This window comes from Daucus carota, chromosome 4 (assembly GCF_001625215.2).
Source record: "Daucus carota subsp. sativus chromosome 4, DH1 v3.0, whole genome shotgun sequence".
In the NCBI taxonomy this organism is placed as follows: domain Eukaryota; kingdom Viridiplantae; phylum Streptophyta; class Magnoliopsida; order Apiales; family Apiaceae; genus Daucus; species Daucus carota.
Genome location: NC_030384.2, coordinates 28,346,932 through 28,365,240, shown reverse-complemented (window position 1 = coordinate 28,365,240; position 18,309 = coordinate 28,346,932). Strand labels below are relative to the sequence as shown.

At 34.5% G+C, this 18,309-nt stretch overlaps 1 protein-coding gene across 24 annotated transcripts; it reads left to right on the top strand.

Moving 5' to 3' along the window:
* LOC108221810 (uncharacterized) lies at positions 1–9,967 on the top strand. 24 transcript variants are annotated; one of them, XM_064092274.1, is made up of 21 exons: positions 1–246; positions 343–802; positions 892–942; positions 1,302–1,653; positions 1,754–1,955; positions 2,149–2,279; positions 2,360–2,534; positions 2,647–2,788; positions 2,939–2,977; positions 3,192–3,362; positions 3,970–4,020; positions 4,175–4,347; positions 4,411–4,470; positions 4,595–4,754; positions 4,898–5,031; positions 5,650–5,693; positions 6,312–6,485; positions 6,577–6,671; positions 6,995–7,069; positions 8,329–8,422; positions 9,329–9,967. In XM_064092274.1, the coding sequence occupies exons 18-21, from the start codon at positions 6,629–6,631 to the stop codon at positions 9,447–9,449; spliced, it is 333 nt and encodes a 110-aa protein (XP_063948344.1). In that variant the 5' UTR covers positions 1–246; positions 343–802; positions 892–942; positions 1,302–1,653; positions 1,754–1,955; positions 2,149–2,279; positions 2,360–2,534; positions 2,647–2,788; positions 2,939–2,977; positions 3,192–3,362; positions 3,970–4,020; positions 4,175–4,347; positions 4,411–4,470; positions 4,595–4,754; positions 4,898–5,031; positions 5,650–5,693; positions 6,312–6,485; positions 6,577–6,628; the 3' UTR covers positions 9,450–9,967. The 24 variants fall into 24 exon arrangements, with proteins under 24 accessions (XP_063948344.1, XP_063948345.1, XP_063948340.1 ...); XM_064092275.1 differs by having other exon boundaries at positions 4,427–4,470; positions 4,595–5,031; XM_064092270.1 differs by lacking the exon at positions 6,312–6,485 and having other exon boundaries at positions 4,422–4,470; positions 4,902–5,031.
* Positions 9,968–18,309: the final 8,342 nt, after the last annotated feature.

Below are 18,309 nucleotides of genomic sequence, written 5' to 3'. Positions count from 1 at the left end.
ATCTATTCTTAATGAGCGCAATGCCCATTTAGCTCTTTACTCACGGGTTATACATATTTTACCCGATTCCTACTATAAAATACACATTTTACTTGACCCATTTAGTAAACTAAACCGGAATATAACCGACTCCCCCAGCTAAAGTTCTGCGCTTGCCTTCTTCACGGAAATTGATTGCTGATTTATTCCTTTGTCTTCTTATTTCGGCATTCACCTCTTTCATAATGGAAAGTGCGTGTAATCAGGGTATCTTATGCTATGTCTGTTTTTTTTTTCAAATTTCAAACTGAAGTTATTTGTTTTCTATCAAAGAGTTATTTTTTGGTGAATGATTTTGGACAGGAGACTCATCAGCGATGGATTCACATTCGCAGCAGCCGATGACTAACCGGTCAAGCACAGGTTTTCACTCGAGAAGCCTGCACTAATAATAGTCTTTTTCAAAAATTGAACTCTGCTATCTGTGAATTCGACTCTAATGTATTGGCTTTGCTATCTTCTAAGGTGTAGGTCGCAAGAGAAATCATGAAAATCAAGCAGATAGTTCATTTGCTGGCATCAGCTTAACCATGGCCTGAAATTAATCAATCCAACATTGTACTTGCTGCTGTGTTATGCTTAAAGTAGGAACACCACGTGTTTGTTTATTTAATTCACCATTAGCATGATATAGCAGGTAGCCGTCGCCAAGTATCTGGTAATGCGTTATGTTTATTTCTTCAATGATGCACTGAAAACATTAAGAAATCCAAGAAGATTAGTACTTCGTCGGCCTTTGATAGTATCAGCTCATGAAAAAATGGTATTGACACTCACTCACTATAATTTGTTTCTGATTTGTCATCGATGACTTACACCCATTCCATCATTCATCACTTTTTTTTATTGCAGCCACGAATCGTATTCCGCTATCAGCTGTTGATCAGAATGCATCCAATCAATGTATGTTCGATTTTACTGTCAAATGTACAAAATGTACACAGTTGCAGGTATCATGAATTTTCTTACATATTTCTTAAAACTGAAAAGAAAATGGTGAGCAAACGATGCTAAAACCGGGAAATCAGTTTAAAGATCATGATACCTGAAGATTTTTAAATTTTATCTTTTCCCGGTGGTGTGGTAGTGGTTTAAGGCATTTAGAAAAATATTTTACTAATTCTTTCTCAAGAACAGGGTTTAAAGGCTATGGAAAGAATACAATAATGAACGAGTTCCATTATGAATAAGTTCTTTACGCGTCCGAGGTGCTTTGTTTAATTATTTCCTTAACTTTCTGTTGTTATTTGTGTTTCTTTTAGTGGAATAGACTTGGGAAAGAAAATGAATCATGTTACTCAAAACTCTGGATCTCAAGACTGAGAAAATCAGCTTATTAGTTCAAATGTCTGGTACACAAGTGAGGGCCAAAGCCAGCAACCATTTCTTCAGATCAGTCTCCTCTTGCTACAGAAACACAGGACTGATGAACAAATCTCGCTGGTGCGGAGGCCCCTCTATGGCAAGTTGAAGCAAAGCAGTTCCACCAGGCTGCGAATCCTGCACCAGAACCTGAAATGCTCTCTGGGCACTAGAGCCGCCTCTATGTAACCCTGTTCGAAAAGTCTTGACGGTGTAGAAATGTTTGGTTTGACTTCGCCAGCTGTTGTGCAGGTAAAAACTTCTGTTGGAACTCTTATAACATGGAATTTTAATGTAATTTTCTAATATATTAGTTGAAGTATCTGATCTGGTATCCTGTTTTCTTTACAAGCTTTCTGGCTATCAAATGATCATTGCACTCCTGCGCTATTTATATGATTGTTGAGGAGAAGCCAACATTTCCCAACAAACTCTATCCAATAGATCTGCCAGTAGGAGTTCTACTCAAAAGCGGCACGACCGTGGTCCGGGAATGCACAATATCATAAAGAGTCTTCAGACTACCCCTGATCAAACAAGCGGATTTGCATCAGGTATTTTGTTGAACAATGAAATCATGTTGTTGTGTGATTTGAATGTTGCAGCCATATAGTCACTACCATATAGCATACCTAAATGTTAATTTGTCATAGTTTCGTATCTTTTAAGACATGAAATGTATATTTGTTTGTAAGACATGTCCTTTATCCCCTGTATATTTATTTTTTGCATTTTTTTTATTAACAGGACTTGACCCGCCGCGAACACGTCCCAACAACCTAATTCCAATTTATCTGCCAATAATAGTTATACTCAAAAGCAACGCGGCCGTGGCCCGGGTATTAACAATGTCATAAACAAAATTCAAGTAACTCCAAGTAATTTTCCAGACTTTTTGATCATGCTGTTATAATTGTCTAAGTTTGCAGGCTTATAGTTTATACACATTGTTTATTAGGCACAGAATATAAATTAGGCCCTCCTGCTGCTGCAGACAGTATATATTTGATGGTGATCACATCATTAATTGATTATACCTCCAGTTGTCTTATATAATGTGTGAACCTGTATCTCAACAAAGGTTTGATGCGCTATCTTATCCTTTCTGTTGATAAGCAGCAGCGTTAATCAAGGTAAATCAATTAATTTTGAATTTAAAGATTGAACAGTATTATGGATTTTGTGAATTCAATCTTGAAATCCCATCAAACGATTCACTCTCAAACCTGACATACCTTGATGGAGATGGTCAATTTTCCGTCGCACTGTCTAATCCCAGGTCATAGCAGATGAAGGAACATATACGAACTATGATACTCTCAGTCAAGAATCACTCCCTTGAAAAGGATGGAGAACTGCGGCAGCTCTGGAAAGGATAATGCTGGTGGTACGTAAATTCCTTTTTTGCCAGTTTCGGTGAATCCTCTGAAGATACAGTGCCCTGCTATTCATATTGTATCATTATAAGAATATTTTAAATTGTTGATTAATGATGCTAAGGAGTTCTTAGTCGATTAACGGTACATGGCTTTGACAGGTATGAAGAGAAATCTTCTTGGGTTGAAAACACGAAAATGTAAGATTTTCTCAATTAAGATAAAGAAAATGTAGTCATTAAAATAATTGACAACTCAGTCAATTATCTCCTTTTTCTGTATCATTGTCAGCGTTTTGGTTCTGTATTGGTCAGTTGATTGGATTTGCGTCATATCTGTATGGAAAATATACTTGCTAATATTAGATTGGATTTCAGTGAACATGTTTTATCTGGTATATATTTGTTTTGATAGGAACGAAATGAAGCATCTCGTGTGTTTGCGTCAGAAGAAGCTGAAGCTGAGGCAAGAAAGGAATCTGTAAAGACATTTGTGCCTGGTGAGATACCTGCCCCTGAGGTTTCAAAGGAAGAGCAGCCACCTAAAAAGGTTGCCCCAACACCAGAGCAAATAATAGCTATCAAGGTATTTTCTTATGTCATAGTATGCAGATCAGACTGTTTTCTCTTCATTACAGTTTAGAGATACTTTAATTTGAAGTAATATGGTTCCTTCATACTGACTGTATAGAAGGAGAACACTTGCCAATTCTTTTCGATCCTTAAAATTATAAACCTAGCAGACTGGATAAATTTTTTTGAGCACACATTTCACACTTCTTATTTCCAGGAAATTGAAATAGAAGAGTGAGTATAAAGTGAATATATTAACAGTAGTGGGTTACTAATGAGTTCCACACAAGTCTAATTTTTTTTCTTTTTCTTAGCTCTAATGGACCGCAGTATAGTAAGCTAATGAAAATCTATATGTAATGTATATTAAAACATCCTTTAACTGTCAATGTCTTTGGACCTAGCCTAGCGGATACCCCTTTCCTCTTGGTGGTAAGTTGTTTAGGGTTCAAGACTCAGTCGAGGCATTTGTGCATGTATTTTAATAATACATGTAGTTATATCATGACAATATAATAAGGTGCCATCCCTCTTTGGCCTAAGTGATTATGATATCTGGCCTGCTGATGATTCTCTTTGAATCTAATAAATGCTTCTTATTGATTTTTTTTCTTGCGCAGGCTGCCATTCTTAATTCCCAAACACTTGAAGAGGTTGCAAGGCTTGAACAGGTGATCCCCGATTCCTGTACAATTAATCTATTAGTTCTTCCTTTTGGGTCCCCCAATCTATTAAATTCTACATACTATGAAATTCTGTTTAGTTTTCAGTTGTTCAAATTATTTGAATTATCTAATGATATCATGGGTTTTCATCATGGAGCAGGCTTTGAAATCTGGCCAGCTTCCTGCAGATCTTGAAATCATTGATACTGATCCTGTGACGGTCGACACGAACACCAATGTGGACAAAATGATAACGGAAAGTGAAAAGGAAGCTAAGGATGGAACAAGTGATGTCAATGAACAGAAAATGATGGGCCTGCAGACATGGAGCAGGTACAATTGGTGTAATATTGTCAGATTAATTCATAGTACTAAAAATATTATTGATGGGTGCAGCTTCCGCCCAGGTCAGTTCCTCACACAACTGAAAATACAAGGAAAGCGGATGAAATAAAGGTGGAACAGTAGAAATTTGCATTATTCTACAATTACTATCTTCTCCTGATCAGCTCTTATGCCTTATTTTTCGCATTTGTTTATATTTTTTATGTTTCTAAATATCTGTGTTGATGATATGTAGGTTCTGGGATGGATTATAACACGGGTTCAAACGAGGCATAAGTTCTACATGGTTTGCCGCCAAATCTCTAACTATGCAGCATCTACTTTGCTTACTGTTTTAATGTTTTTCGTAGTCCGTAAACACTGTTGGACTGATTTAGAAGACGAAAGCACGCAAGGTATTATTTTACCACAATCTAATGTGGTTTCCACCATTTCCAGGTCTTATGTTGAAGCATCAAAGAAATACTTTTGTTTCAATTTGTAAGAGCACTACTTGCCTAGATATTCACCATGTATCTGTTGTGTTTTATTTTTTGAGGTAGCATGTCATATACCTAGAGCTCTTGGTACAGCTCTACATCAATTTCTGAGCAATAGGGAGGAAAGGATTGAAAGACAAAAAACTGATTATCAAAAGCAAGATGCCCAGTCAATAGCAGACCATAAATTGCGGTATGGTTAATCTTTTGGATTTGTTAAAGACTACATGTGAATTGTGATCGTGTGATGAAGCTATATTTGGGTAGTATTTATGAATTCTAATGAAGTTATAACTAAAATGTTTCAATCTGCATATTAGAAGAAATGATATAGGAACTAAGAGAGTGAACAACCTATTTATACACATCCAAAGCTAACCTTGCACCTGGACCCTTCTAATTTCGGAGCCTTGGCTATGAACTTGAATTGTGCTGCATTTGGTCCTTGATTAGCATATTTTCTGGCCTTGAGCGGTAACTAATTAGGCAGATAAGAAAAAATTACTTGCGGTTATAGAACTACAAGAGCCTATTCTTAGCTTTTTTAGTACAAAAACTTCACATGGATATATTACATTAAAAATGTGTCAAGTATTGGACCCTTTAGATTGCAATCAGACACTCTCTCACAAATATAGCATTTTTAAAATCTTTTAGGGCAAATAAAAATCTATTAAAATAAAATCCAGATGTGCCAAAGAAGAATTTGGTAAATTGTAGACTGTGATAATTTGCAACTGATTAGAAATTTTAGGCTATAATGATTTGGTTTATGATGCATGATTGCCTGATATATAATGACTGTTTTCAGATACACATACTGATGGATCATACAGATACAAGATTATTGACGAGGTAACTGAAATTGAGATCATAGTGCAGAGAAACTGCAGATAAATTATTGTTACAACCTTGAATTTGTTTCTATCAATTTTGTTAGTGAAGTACTTTCTATATACACACTTTATAATTTAAAGTGCTTTCTCTTAATAATGTGAAAAGACTCCGAGGCTTTTGAAAATGGTTTTATCTTTTATTTGATACTTTTTTTTTGGTAATAAACCTATAGCAGTTTACCCTCTAACTACACCAGATTTTTGGTTCAATCTTTTATTCACAGAACTACAAGCAACAAATTAGATTTTCCCTTCATAATTTTTGTGACAGGGAGGCGCATCCCTCATAAGTCATAACAGGATTTGCAGGAAATTGGTTTGGGTACTCTGGATTACTGGCTGAGACAGTTTTAATATTAATTTATAATATTGAATTAATAATATGCCACTAAGCTATTTACAAAATATTACATCTGGCATCCTTATAAAACTGAAGATTCACATATCTTTTACAGCCTGTCTTCCCCAGATCAGAATTAGGACACTCTGATGGCAAACATTTATATTAACTTTATTTTTATTAACATTTCTAAGATACATTAAAAATAAAATAAAAAATTCCAAATCAATATTTCAGGTGCTTACAATATCATAAAAGCAGCTCTAATGATGCACTTTACTATATTTATCATGGGTGTAAGACAACTTACGAGATTAGCCACTATATGTAACCTGGCTCTGTTCCTTGAAGTGCACGGAGGTTTGAAGTTTACTCTTAGAGTCACAGTTTTTAGATGGCCATTCATGATTGGTAGGGTGATGAATATTATGTATAATTGACCTGTCATGAGCATAATAGGCTAAGACTAAATCATATGCTTCTCTGTTCATTCACTTTTCAGAATCAAACATGGCCCAGGTGTGGAAACTATCTTTAGAAGACAGAATATAGTCATGTTTAGCGAATCTAACAGAGGAAGTACATTGTTAGAGACGGGTAAGGAGAATTACACAATGAAACTTTGTAATCTTGCACAAAGTTGGAGTACTATTATTTTACAATTTTGGTTCTTGATGAGAGTTTGATTAATTTTATTGGATATCACTACTTAAGTATTCTTCCATGCTACTTATACTAATATTAATTTCTTACATTATTAATGTTTGTAGTATATAAGGTAGGCAAATTGTCCTATAGTAACATTTAGATAATATCATTACCAGTATGTAACATCGCTATATATTCGTTACAATTTACATTTGATACCTGCAAGAATTCTATTGATTTTTTTAGTTGATATTCTGTCATTTACTATCCAGGACGAACTCCTCACACTGTCATAGATCAGAATCTCATGGATCAGACTATGTCATCGCTGGACAAAGGAACACGTGGTAATTTATCACTTTTTGTCGTGACATCTTGATATATTCTAAAAAAGTTTGCTAATGTTAGGTGCAGATCTATGAATTTTTGTGACGTCTTGGATGCTTTACACAAGGTTCATAAATAGGCATTGTCAGCTGATACGGCTTCTAACCCATTGCCTCCATTATTGACAAATATAGTTTTCTGTAAAACCATGACATTGCTTAATGTCCCCAAGGTAAGCAGGATCATGATCATCATCTTTGATTTTATTATAGTAGTAGGTAGAATAGCCGTTAAACAAGTGCCAAAATCTCAGAACAAGATGAATATATTTGATTATCTATTTGACTCCCACAGGCAGACTTCCTAAAGAAAAAGTTCGCGTTCCAGAACTATTTTGTCACAAGGATATTAAACTGGCGTATTAATATCAATATCTTAAGTGTATTCCTTTTCCATCATCATCTCAATTCATAGGTAAACAAAGGCATGTAAATTACTATAAACATAATGTAGGAAGGGGTATAGAAATAGTATTTCACCTTACTACACTCATTCCCCTGATTACATATTATCTCTTCGGCCTGTCAAGGGAATGCCCCTCATAGTTCAACCTTTGAATTAGGTTGCCAGATTAAGATTGATTTCCGACCGTGTGTTCTTTCAAATAAGGTGCACAACTTGCTCCAGACATATCCTAGACATTTGACGGTTTTGTTGCTTAATGGCTTGAGTCATCCTTTTGGTTTGAGAATAATATCAGTAAATTTATGTTTACTCTTAGTTACTCATGAAAATAGTATGATAGGATATGTCTGGGGGAAATAGATAAGCTGCTCCTGATGTTGATTTTAGCTACTGATCTGAGCTAGCTGCAACATCAGGAGCAGCCAGGATATGTTGCTGCTAGCTCAGATCACAAGAGTCTGTTGCAGCACAGCCTATCTCATTGCAGCATAATGTTGTGTTGGTGATAAACTTTTTTGGCCATACCACAAGGTAGTTTCGCAACTATTCTTTTTCTACTGTAATGCACGTGCAGATCTATGAAAAGCTCCAATGATTGAGGGATATCACGTTTAAAGTAGCATAAGTAGAGTGAGAAACTGGATGGCCTAAGAGATAGACTTACATAGTTATGTCAATGCTAGCTGGTGATTCACATTACTTGGATATTGGACAATATCAGCTACAAAAAGAGCAGCATAATTATCATATCATGTGAAGAAGGCATCTGTAATTTCCATCAGCATTACAACTTTCCTTTACCTTTGCTGTGCAGGCTCTGTCTCTACAACGATTATGACAACTATATTTTCTCTGGAGAGCAGCCTATGCTTTATTGTCAAAGGAACATCTAAGTTGAAGAGGAATAGGTGTGTTTTCTTACTATAAGGCTACATATATTTGCTCTGTGCACATTATGGCTAATGTTGTAGCTACTCCAGCAACTGAGATAGCTGAATAGAGAGCATTTTCTATCGAGAAATACTTAAATCTTAACCTCTATGTTTACTTCAATATTTCTCTTATATACATAACTGATATAAAAGAGAAAAATATCTTTATCTATTACGGATTATGCCCGGATAAAATAAAAGATAATTTCAATGAATTAAAAGTCACTGAAACTCTAACTACATATTTTGCTTTTGGTTTTATATTCCTAAAATGATCAACTTCTTTATATCCACCATTAGCTTGCTACAGTTGAAAACCAAAGAACCAGTTCAATAAATGGGAGATTGAATGCAGGAGTAGTGCTGTAAGCCTGTAACACCCTACATCTCTGTTTTAATTTAAATTAATACTGCTGGCTATGCTTTTTTTGTATTGTTATTAGTGGCTGATAACAATATTACATATTGTACAGAATCTTAAAGAAACATTAAAATGATTCGAGGATGCATCTAATTACTAGACACTCATAACTTCACTAATGCTTGATTCTAATTGCAGAAATTGCATGTTTTCTGCGTGTCTACATTCTTTTAGTTGATTTTTTCTTATGGAGTGCATTGTTGTCTTCATGTGAGATACCAATGGAGATTATAAATATCCTGAAATCTGAATTTTTTTTGCCCATGGCAGCGTGTTCATCCGAGGCCCATTAATACAAATTCTCTAGCATTTTATAAGCATTTTTTATATCATAGTGTTTGATGTGGCATACTTTTGATTTTTGTATGGGTAATGCTACATACCCCAAAATCCAAAAATCTTTACCAAATGATGTGGCAAACAAGTGGCAAATTATGATTGGGTGATTGATGAATCTGCAGGGGGTCTCATTATTATGGGACTGAATATAGCCAATCAGATTTCACCACATCATTTGGGAAAAATATTTGGGATTATTTTTTGGGGTCCCTATCATTTTCCTTTTTGTATAGCTTTGGGTAGTTCTGGGTATTTTCTTGATGGCCAAGCTCATGCCGCTGCCGCCACTGGTTTGTTAGCTCGCACTGAATTTCACCTGCACATGCCACCAGCTATAGCTGTGACAACAAGAGGGAGATTAAAAGGATTGAGACTGCAGCTGTCACTTCTTGACCGTGAATTTGATGATCTAGGTTTGTTGATACTTAGTACTTAGTAGTAAGAGTTCACTTATACACAAAGGATGCAGTTCAAAAGCATCTTCATTGCATTCACATGCTTGCAATCAAATTCTGACATAATAGCTCTGATACTTTCCATGTTTGGCGTGCGGGTATACAGAGTCAGTGTTTTATTGTAACATTGTTTGTTTGTTATCTGCTTGCATGATGATAGTATCCTCGGAATGGTCGCAGATGGATGTACATATTTTGTTTTTGTTTTTCCTGTATAACTTGACCATAAGATTTTTTATGCGGCAAATTAAGTTGATTGTACCTATCAAAGAGTGGCCGTTAGTTATATAGTTTGGTTGACATGTTTTTTCTGACATATATATATCTTTTCTTCTGCTTGGCCGTTTTAGGTAGAATTAAAAAAAAAATCTCCATATTATAGTTAATTTATTCTAGAATGTCAGCATTTTTTAAAATTTAATAATCTAAATTTGCTTATATTTATTATTATTCAAATAATGTCTGAAGAACTCAAAGTTTTTTATTAAGATGTAAAAATTAAACCGGAAATCTAGAATTTTAAAAACATGATGTAATATATAAAAATTAATAAATTAATAAGAATAATAAAGATACAAATATTACCTTCACTATATTTCGTTCGCATAAATCTCAATTTTTCACAGTGTATACCACATATCCTAAATAACTGATTTTTTGATGATGCAATACCTGTAAATATAAATAATATGCATAATAAAGATAAAAAATCTAATGTTAATATTAATTTAACTTATCTTCCGACCTCATTTTAATAAAAATTTTAATAATTTACCCGCACGCGAAGCGCGGGCATAATTCCCTAGTTATAAATGAAAAGTAAAAATAATAAGAAAGGGGGTGGGGGAATGGGTAAGGAGTGATATTGGGTAAACCCAATACTAAAAAAGGTGAAAGAGAATGACATTTTTAATGAAACAAGCACATACAAAGGGAATCACTTTAATTGTTTCCCTTTCCCTTTCTCAATCAGCGCAAACCAAACGGCCCCTACACAGAATGATTATCGGTAGCTGAAAATTGAAATAAATAGGATAATACCTAAAATTTATGGCGCAATTATTATATCAAGGGCAATAATAAACAAATCGGGAAAAACAAAATTATCGTGAAATGAACAATTATATTGATACGTGTCTAAATAAATAGAGAGATAATAACATCAACAAATACACACACATTAGGTCTAAACTTGGGACGTTTTATTTCGGACATTAAGTTTTATTGTCTAAACTTCCAGAGACGTTTTCATGTCTTTCGGTTAGATACTAAGCTTTTTGAATGAAAAAAAACTCCTCGGAGTATATGTATCTCGATACGAGCAAGTGTATTTCTATATAAAAAAAAACCAAATACACACCTTGTTAAGAGCATCCACAACGGGAAGCCCACTTCTCTTATAATTTTTGTTCATTTATGTGCCAGCTAGGCAAGAAGTGGTTTTTACAAATAAAAGGATTTGCTTCTCCAATGGAAAAAGCAGTTTCTACTTTTCAGTGGGGTTTTCTCAAGAAAAAACGGAGAGATGAAGGATTAAAATATTAATTTAAACATACAGTCTGCACGAACACGAACTGGCAGGGACACCATAGAGGTCCTGGCAGGGGTGGACGCAGACTAAAACTACAAAAGGGTTATTGGGCTACTTCTATTAAATGGGTTGTATGAGCTGGGGGGGGGGGGGGGGGGCATTTTCAAATTTTACAAATAAATGTAGAGGAAATATACAGTAGTACTACCTAGCTGCTGGAAAAATGGGGGGGGGGGGGGGGGGGCACGGCCACCCTTGGTCTTACACCAAGTCCGCCCCTGGTCCTGGCCACTTTTTTACCAACTGCTCCAATGCTGCAAAGTTAATAATCAAAGACTCATGTCCTTTTTACGTGGATCGAGAAGGGAGTTATTCCCCCATTGCACGTGCTCTAATGCTCTGTCTTATATTGTTGTTAAGAAAATTATAAGCATATTTAATTAGGACTCTTTTCCAAAGGCTTATGCCTTTTCCTATGATCACTTCATTGTCTTGTACAAAATAAACAACTCAAGCGTACCATGCCTTCCCGATTACCTCCGTCATCTCTGTGTCATGTGGTACCTCCTCTGAGTCTCTCTCAGTTGCCTGATTTTCTATTTAATCTTCCTCGATTCGCACATAAATGTAATCATTATCCGCCTCATTACTTTGTAGGTGATTTTGGTTACTTCTGTTGATTAAAAATTCTTCTTGCACGTATGCTTTTAATCTTTCTACCAAAAGTCATTCAAATGGTTCCTCTTCATTGCGTATATCAGTTTATCACTTTATCCATATCTCATGATGCAACAGAACATATTAAGTTCTGAATTGAACATTGCAATGCCAGGGATTCGACAAACGTTTGTGTTAGGTGCAATATCCTTCAACCTTTCAGTTGAAATGATGTGTTCCAACTCATCATAATACTTTCTTCAGTACACATCATTCCATGTGTACATTCTTGCCGATAAAATTGTAGAAAATACGTACTAGCCTTAGGTATCCTCCCTTTGTACCTGTAACTTATGTATGGCAGTGAGTAAGTTGTGTTAACTTTTTTGCTCCACGTTGATCGCCAGTTTTATCAGCCGTGGGAGAAATTAAGGAAGCTTCGAACAAATGACCGAAGATAACAATAGCAATTTATTTATTCTCATTATATCCAATTATAATCAAAGCTTATTATGTATACATCACAGTTGTTTTAAAACAAAGACAAGTAAAATATAAATCAAAATTTATAACATCATGAATATATTTTTTTTGAGTAATAAAATCACACACTTTCCAAACAGACACACACATTTATATTTGAATATGTTATACTTATACTAACGAATGAAACTTTGTTCCTCATATATGATGGTGTGGATATCAGTTGCAATTATATTTGCCTTGTTCATGGTCCAAAGATTTGGAACCGACAAAGTTGGCTGCACCTTTGTGAAACACGAGGGGGTTGAATAGGTGTTATGGCTAATATGACCGATTTTTAATTATTACCGAATAGTTAAACTGTCACAGACAGCTTGCTGTTAATTTCAGAGTAAACAGTCAGCTAGCTAACAATGCAGATGCAATGCAAAACAGATATAATCAGTAAGCTAGCAACACAGAGAATTTTAGCCAGGTTCGACCCCTAACCCTAATGGTCTACGTCCTGGTCCCCTACCAACTGGTAAGAGATTATATTATTAATCAAGAAATGTCAACGATTACAAGATTCAATAATATAACTCCCTTTAACCCTTGTTCCTGTTATCAGCTTGCTGAAACCCCTAAACCACGAACCAAAAGCTCTCCAAGACCTATACTTCCCAAGTATACTCTTCTAGCTAACTAGTCCCCTTGTTCCCTTGTTTCACAAGCTGGATACACAGCAACAAACCTTTACGCTTTGAACAATACAATGTATGAGTGTAATACAACCGTAACTATGAACTCAATATAGATATATAATCAAATATAAGTACTAGAGCTCAAGTAAAGATTTTGCAATGAAAATATGTTGTATTTCAGAAGCTTGAAGCGTGTTCTTGTTATTCAAAACGGCAATCACACTCAAGTTTATATACACAAAGATCCAACGGTCAATTTGCTAACAAATTCCAACGTTCTTGTTCCAACCGAACTCACGCATAATTTGTTCTCAATTTGAACGTTTAATCTTGTGAAGTTTACTGAGTAAAAAACGTAGAGAAGTTGTGAATATATCTCAGTAAAACGTTTATGTATAAAACTATAATTTGAAATCAAATAGGAGTAGTTAAAGATAAGATCGAGTAAGAGATAAAAACTCCTATAAGTTAGGAAATCGTTTTTGTTTGAAATTCTGATTTAAAACTGAGCTCTAATATTTATATAAGTCATATATAAATATTAAAGTCCTTACAAATCGATTCCTAATAAATCTCGATGCTTTTCGACTTTGATCCTTATCAATATGTTATTCTGTTCACGCTGTGAGCTTGCTGATAAGCCTAGATAATAACCTGTAAGCTTGCTGACAGTTAAACATAATACTGAACCATATCAAGCTGTTAGCACATGTATATATAACTTTGATAGCTCGCTAACAAGCACCAGTTTTATGCTATTAGCTTGCTGGCAGTGTGATCATCAAAACCTTGAGAGTATCACTTTGCATCCATCCTTTTCATCTGGTTTATATTCATTGCATTCACTGGCCTGTATAATTTCATCTAGCACGATCCTTCTGTGATTAAAGCTCTAAATCTTATCTACATCTTATATTATCTCAAATGAGAAAAAAAAATGGCTTGGGTTTCCTTTGGAGGCACTGTTCTCTCCATAACAGGTGGTGGTTGATTCCAGATTCCCAATTGTTATCGTTACCTTTGGCTCGAAGCTTCCTTAATTCCCCCACACGACTGATAAAACCGGCGATCATGTAGCAGAAAAGTTAACACAACTTACTTATTGTCACACATGTAATATATTATCTTTAAACTTGAACATCCAAACCCGTGACAATTTAAGTGAATCATCCAACTCACTAGAGTAAATACCCTGAAAATAAATATCAGCATGTAATATATTAATCTCTGCGTGGACCAGTGATTATATTTGAGATTCCAAGAAATAATAGAGGAATGATGAAATTATGGTGTAATAGAATTTAAGTGTATATATTTACGGTGCCAAGCTCTAATAGAGAAGTGACGAAGCATTAGCATAATACAATTATTCGTACAGCATTTACCAGTGGTGTGAACTTCAATCCTTGTAAGTAAACTTGGAAGAACCAAAACCCTAAGTACCTAATTTAAATGTTCTTATAACAAGTGATTATAGTTTTAAACTCTCAAAGATACCAAGACCTGCGATAAAGCTGTATCCTTTGGACATACATGTACATAGGATGGAGATATTCAAAAGAACCCAAGATCTAATTATAATGTGAACTATAAAATACAGGTGATTTAGTTATGTGTTGCCATGTTGGAAGAAACTTCCCAATGTGCTCAGAAATTTTAGGAATATTTTTTGACTAATTCTAAAGACTATATATTCAAGCGTGCTATTCCTCACAAAAATAATAAGACAAAGTTTTGGTTGAGTCAAAACTAAGAACTTCGTATCAAGATGACCCTTTTTTTAAAAATTTTACTCAATAACCCTTATGACCAAAACACGAAAGCCAATTGACATTTCCATCATTTCCTTGCATACATGTATACATCAAATTTTTTTTGTTCACAAAATAATTCATCACATTAGATTCCTACTTACCTGGATTGTGATTTTGAAAGTGTGCTTCGGTACAAATCGATCCCACATATATGTACCACATTGTCGAGCAACAGCTGGTGTGCTATCTTGCAGAGCAGTGATCCACACAGGCACGATATCAGGTAAGAATTCCACATGCTTCAATCCAACACCACCGACAATCCTACATTTGAAGAGTAGTGGATAAAGCAGCCAAACCTACAAACTAATATTAGACAGGCTCGGTTTCTTTATACCAAAACTGTTATATCACAAGGGCGTTCCAAAATGAATTAGGAACAATTAATCGATAAAACACACTCCATAACAAACTAAAACACACACAGGCTCGCGCTAAGCTGAGAACAGTTCTCCGATAAAACACAAAGGCATAAACACCACAACATTACAAGCACATTCTAAAATGACATAATCCGACCTAGTTTTAGGTAGGGATTTATAAAGCTCTCATGGGAATATTGTGTGTACAGAGAGAGGGGAAAATAGAAGCTGTTGGATGATAGCAGGTGGGGAGAAGCTGAAGGCCAAAGATAACAGAGTGAAGGAGACAGCTAAAGGTCATATGTATCAATCTGAATGAGACAACTGAACAATAACTGCACATTTGTTTCCTGAAAACCACACTTTTGATATGTTTCAGAAAAGAATAAGAGTATTTTTTGTTGTGATTCATAAAAGAACACACTCTTAATGTGTTCAGAAAAGAACACACTTTTACTGTGTTTCAGAAAAGAACACCCTTTTGCTGTGTTAAAAAAAAAAAAAAAAACTTTTGCTGTGTTTTTAGAAAACTAAACACTTTTGCTATGTTTCTGAAAATTAGTAAGTTTCTGTGTCTATGTCTACTGTTTATTTATAATTTGTGTGGATTTCTGATTTTGTGTTCTTGAAGTTGTATACACCGGCAAGTGTGATGCACCACCTGCAATATTATACCAATTGAGATTTTGTCATTGTTTTTAGGGAATTTAGTGGAAATACGTTTCTGAACAAACAATTTACAAAATTACGGTCCATAAAGTTTCATTGTATTTTTACTGTTTTAAAGTTATACTATTTCATTTTTACGACTTGTTTTGTACTTTCTTTTTTCTCAGAAGTCTTCTGGAGTATACACCAAATCACGTCACACTCCTTTTTCTTTTCGCATCTTCATCTTCATCCGAACTCTTGGATTCCTCATTTTCATCTGGCAACGCTCCGCGGGGGCGGATCTAGGAAGAAGTACGGGGACACGTGCCCCCCTAAATTTTATTTTTATTTTACATTTTTTCACCATTCTTAATTTTGCAAAATTATAGAAGTGCCCCCATAAAATTTAAAAATATATAGGTGTTTTCCGAAAATTTGCTTGGTGCCCTCCAAAGTTTAAATCCTAGATCCGCCGCCCTGGCTCCGCCGGTTGATCATGTTCAGGAATATCGCCATCGGGCCATACTTTCACGCCGTATTCCCAAATTGAGGTCGTTAGTACTCGATTTGCGAGATTTTGGAGCGGTTGGAGATGTATATACTTTGAATAGGTGGAGTTAGTGGTGAAGGAGTGTGGTTGTTAAATATTTTTAATTGATTTCGGGTTGTTTTTAGTTGATTTTGTGGTTATTTTTAAAAAATTATTTTTTTAATCAGATTGAAAGTCGTTTTAGGGAATAGTACCTTTATAAAAAATTTCTTATAAAGTCATGTAAGATAAACTTAGAAATTTTTATTATTTTTTCACATGACTATAATTTTTATATCTTAACGTCCGTATTATTGGATCATTGAAAATATTATTTCAAAATTTATTTTTTTTGATCGGGAACAAATCTCATTTAATGGAGTAATGCTTCTAATGGATTTTTCTAATAAAGTCATTCAAGATAAATTTGAAAATTTTTAATTATTTTTGCACATGACTAAAATCAATATGTTTTAATATCCGTATGGTTAAATTTTCCAAGAAAATAATTTCAAAAAGTTATTCAGTTAACCAAGAATGAATCTCGTAAAACACTAGTATTTTTACTAGATTTTGTTTATAAAGTCATGCAAGATAAATTAAGAAATTTTTAATTATTTTTTCACATGAAATATTAATATATCTTAACATCCGTAAAACTGGATTGTCAAAGAAATTATTTCAAAATTTTATTTTATTAATGACGGAGGAATCTCGTTTCAGAAAGTAGAACTTTTACATCATTTTCAATTATTTCTTCATATGACTAAAATCAATAGATATTATCATCCATACGACAATTGGATTTTCACAAAAATCATTTTGATATTAACTTAATACAAACTTAGACTAGTTTTACCAAGTAGCAATTTTGGTAATCGACCATTAAAATATCATACAAGTATAATTTATTTGTTTTTAATTTTTTTTATAATACTAAAATCAATAAAATTTGATAGAAATTGTTTTCAAGGAAAAGGCATTGATTTCATTAAATTTGACGAAACATTTTGGTGAAATATATTCTTGATAGAATTCAGTTGAATTTAGCAGCTACCGAAAATAATCTATCGCATTTAGCAATTTTTTAGTAAACGAGAAAGAAATGTGTGGACAAGAAGCGAGGTTGAAGGATAAGACGTCACTAGGTTTAAAAGCGACCACCTGAGTTATGTGGCCGCTTTAATAAATTCCACCAACGGTGGTGGCTGTTAAAAATTCCACGTTTGGCCATCTTTTTTTATCTGGATTGCATGCTCAATTTTAGCGGTAATTTTCCCGCCCACTGGACAAAGAATAAAAGCGATCGTGGATACAAGAAAGTCGCTTTTAACCCTAAAAAATGACTGTCTATAAATGCCATCGATTTCGACGTTTTTATTGGCTAGACAACAAAAATATCATTTAATTTTAAAAGCGACCAATTTCGGTGAAATTTATACAAGGTCGCTTTTCTTTGGTCGCTTTAACTATCTTAAAAGCGATCATACATGATAACCAAAGAATTCGAATATAGATATTTGGATTTATTCGAGTCCAAATTCGAGTTTAGATCTTACATATATGTTCAGTCCATGTCAGTTTTTCGTGAAACGAGGATCTCGACGACGTATTGGAGTCAGTTGATTTACCATGTGATATATCATTGGAATGAGAAACCGATAAACAATGATTTGATTTACCATGTGATATATCATTGGAATGAGAACCGATAAAAAAATGATATGAGGTAAGATATCATTATCTGATGCCAAAACCTAATGATATACCATTATCTGATGGCATACATTTGTTACTCCGTTTCCTTAGGGTGTGGTATGGAGATCCTGAAGACCATCTTTACCATTGCTCCGTTTCAAGGCTTTGAAAAAACTTGCGAGCTACCAAAGATTTAAGTCGTCATGCATGAAGAGTAGGGATGGCAACGGGTCGGATCGG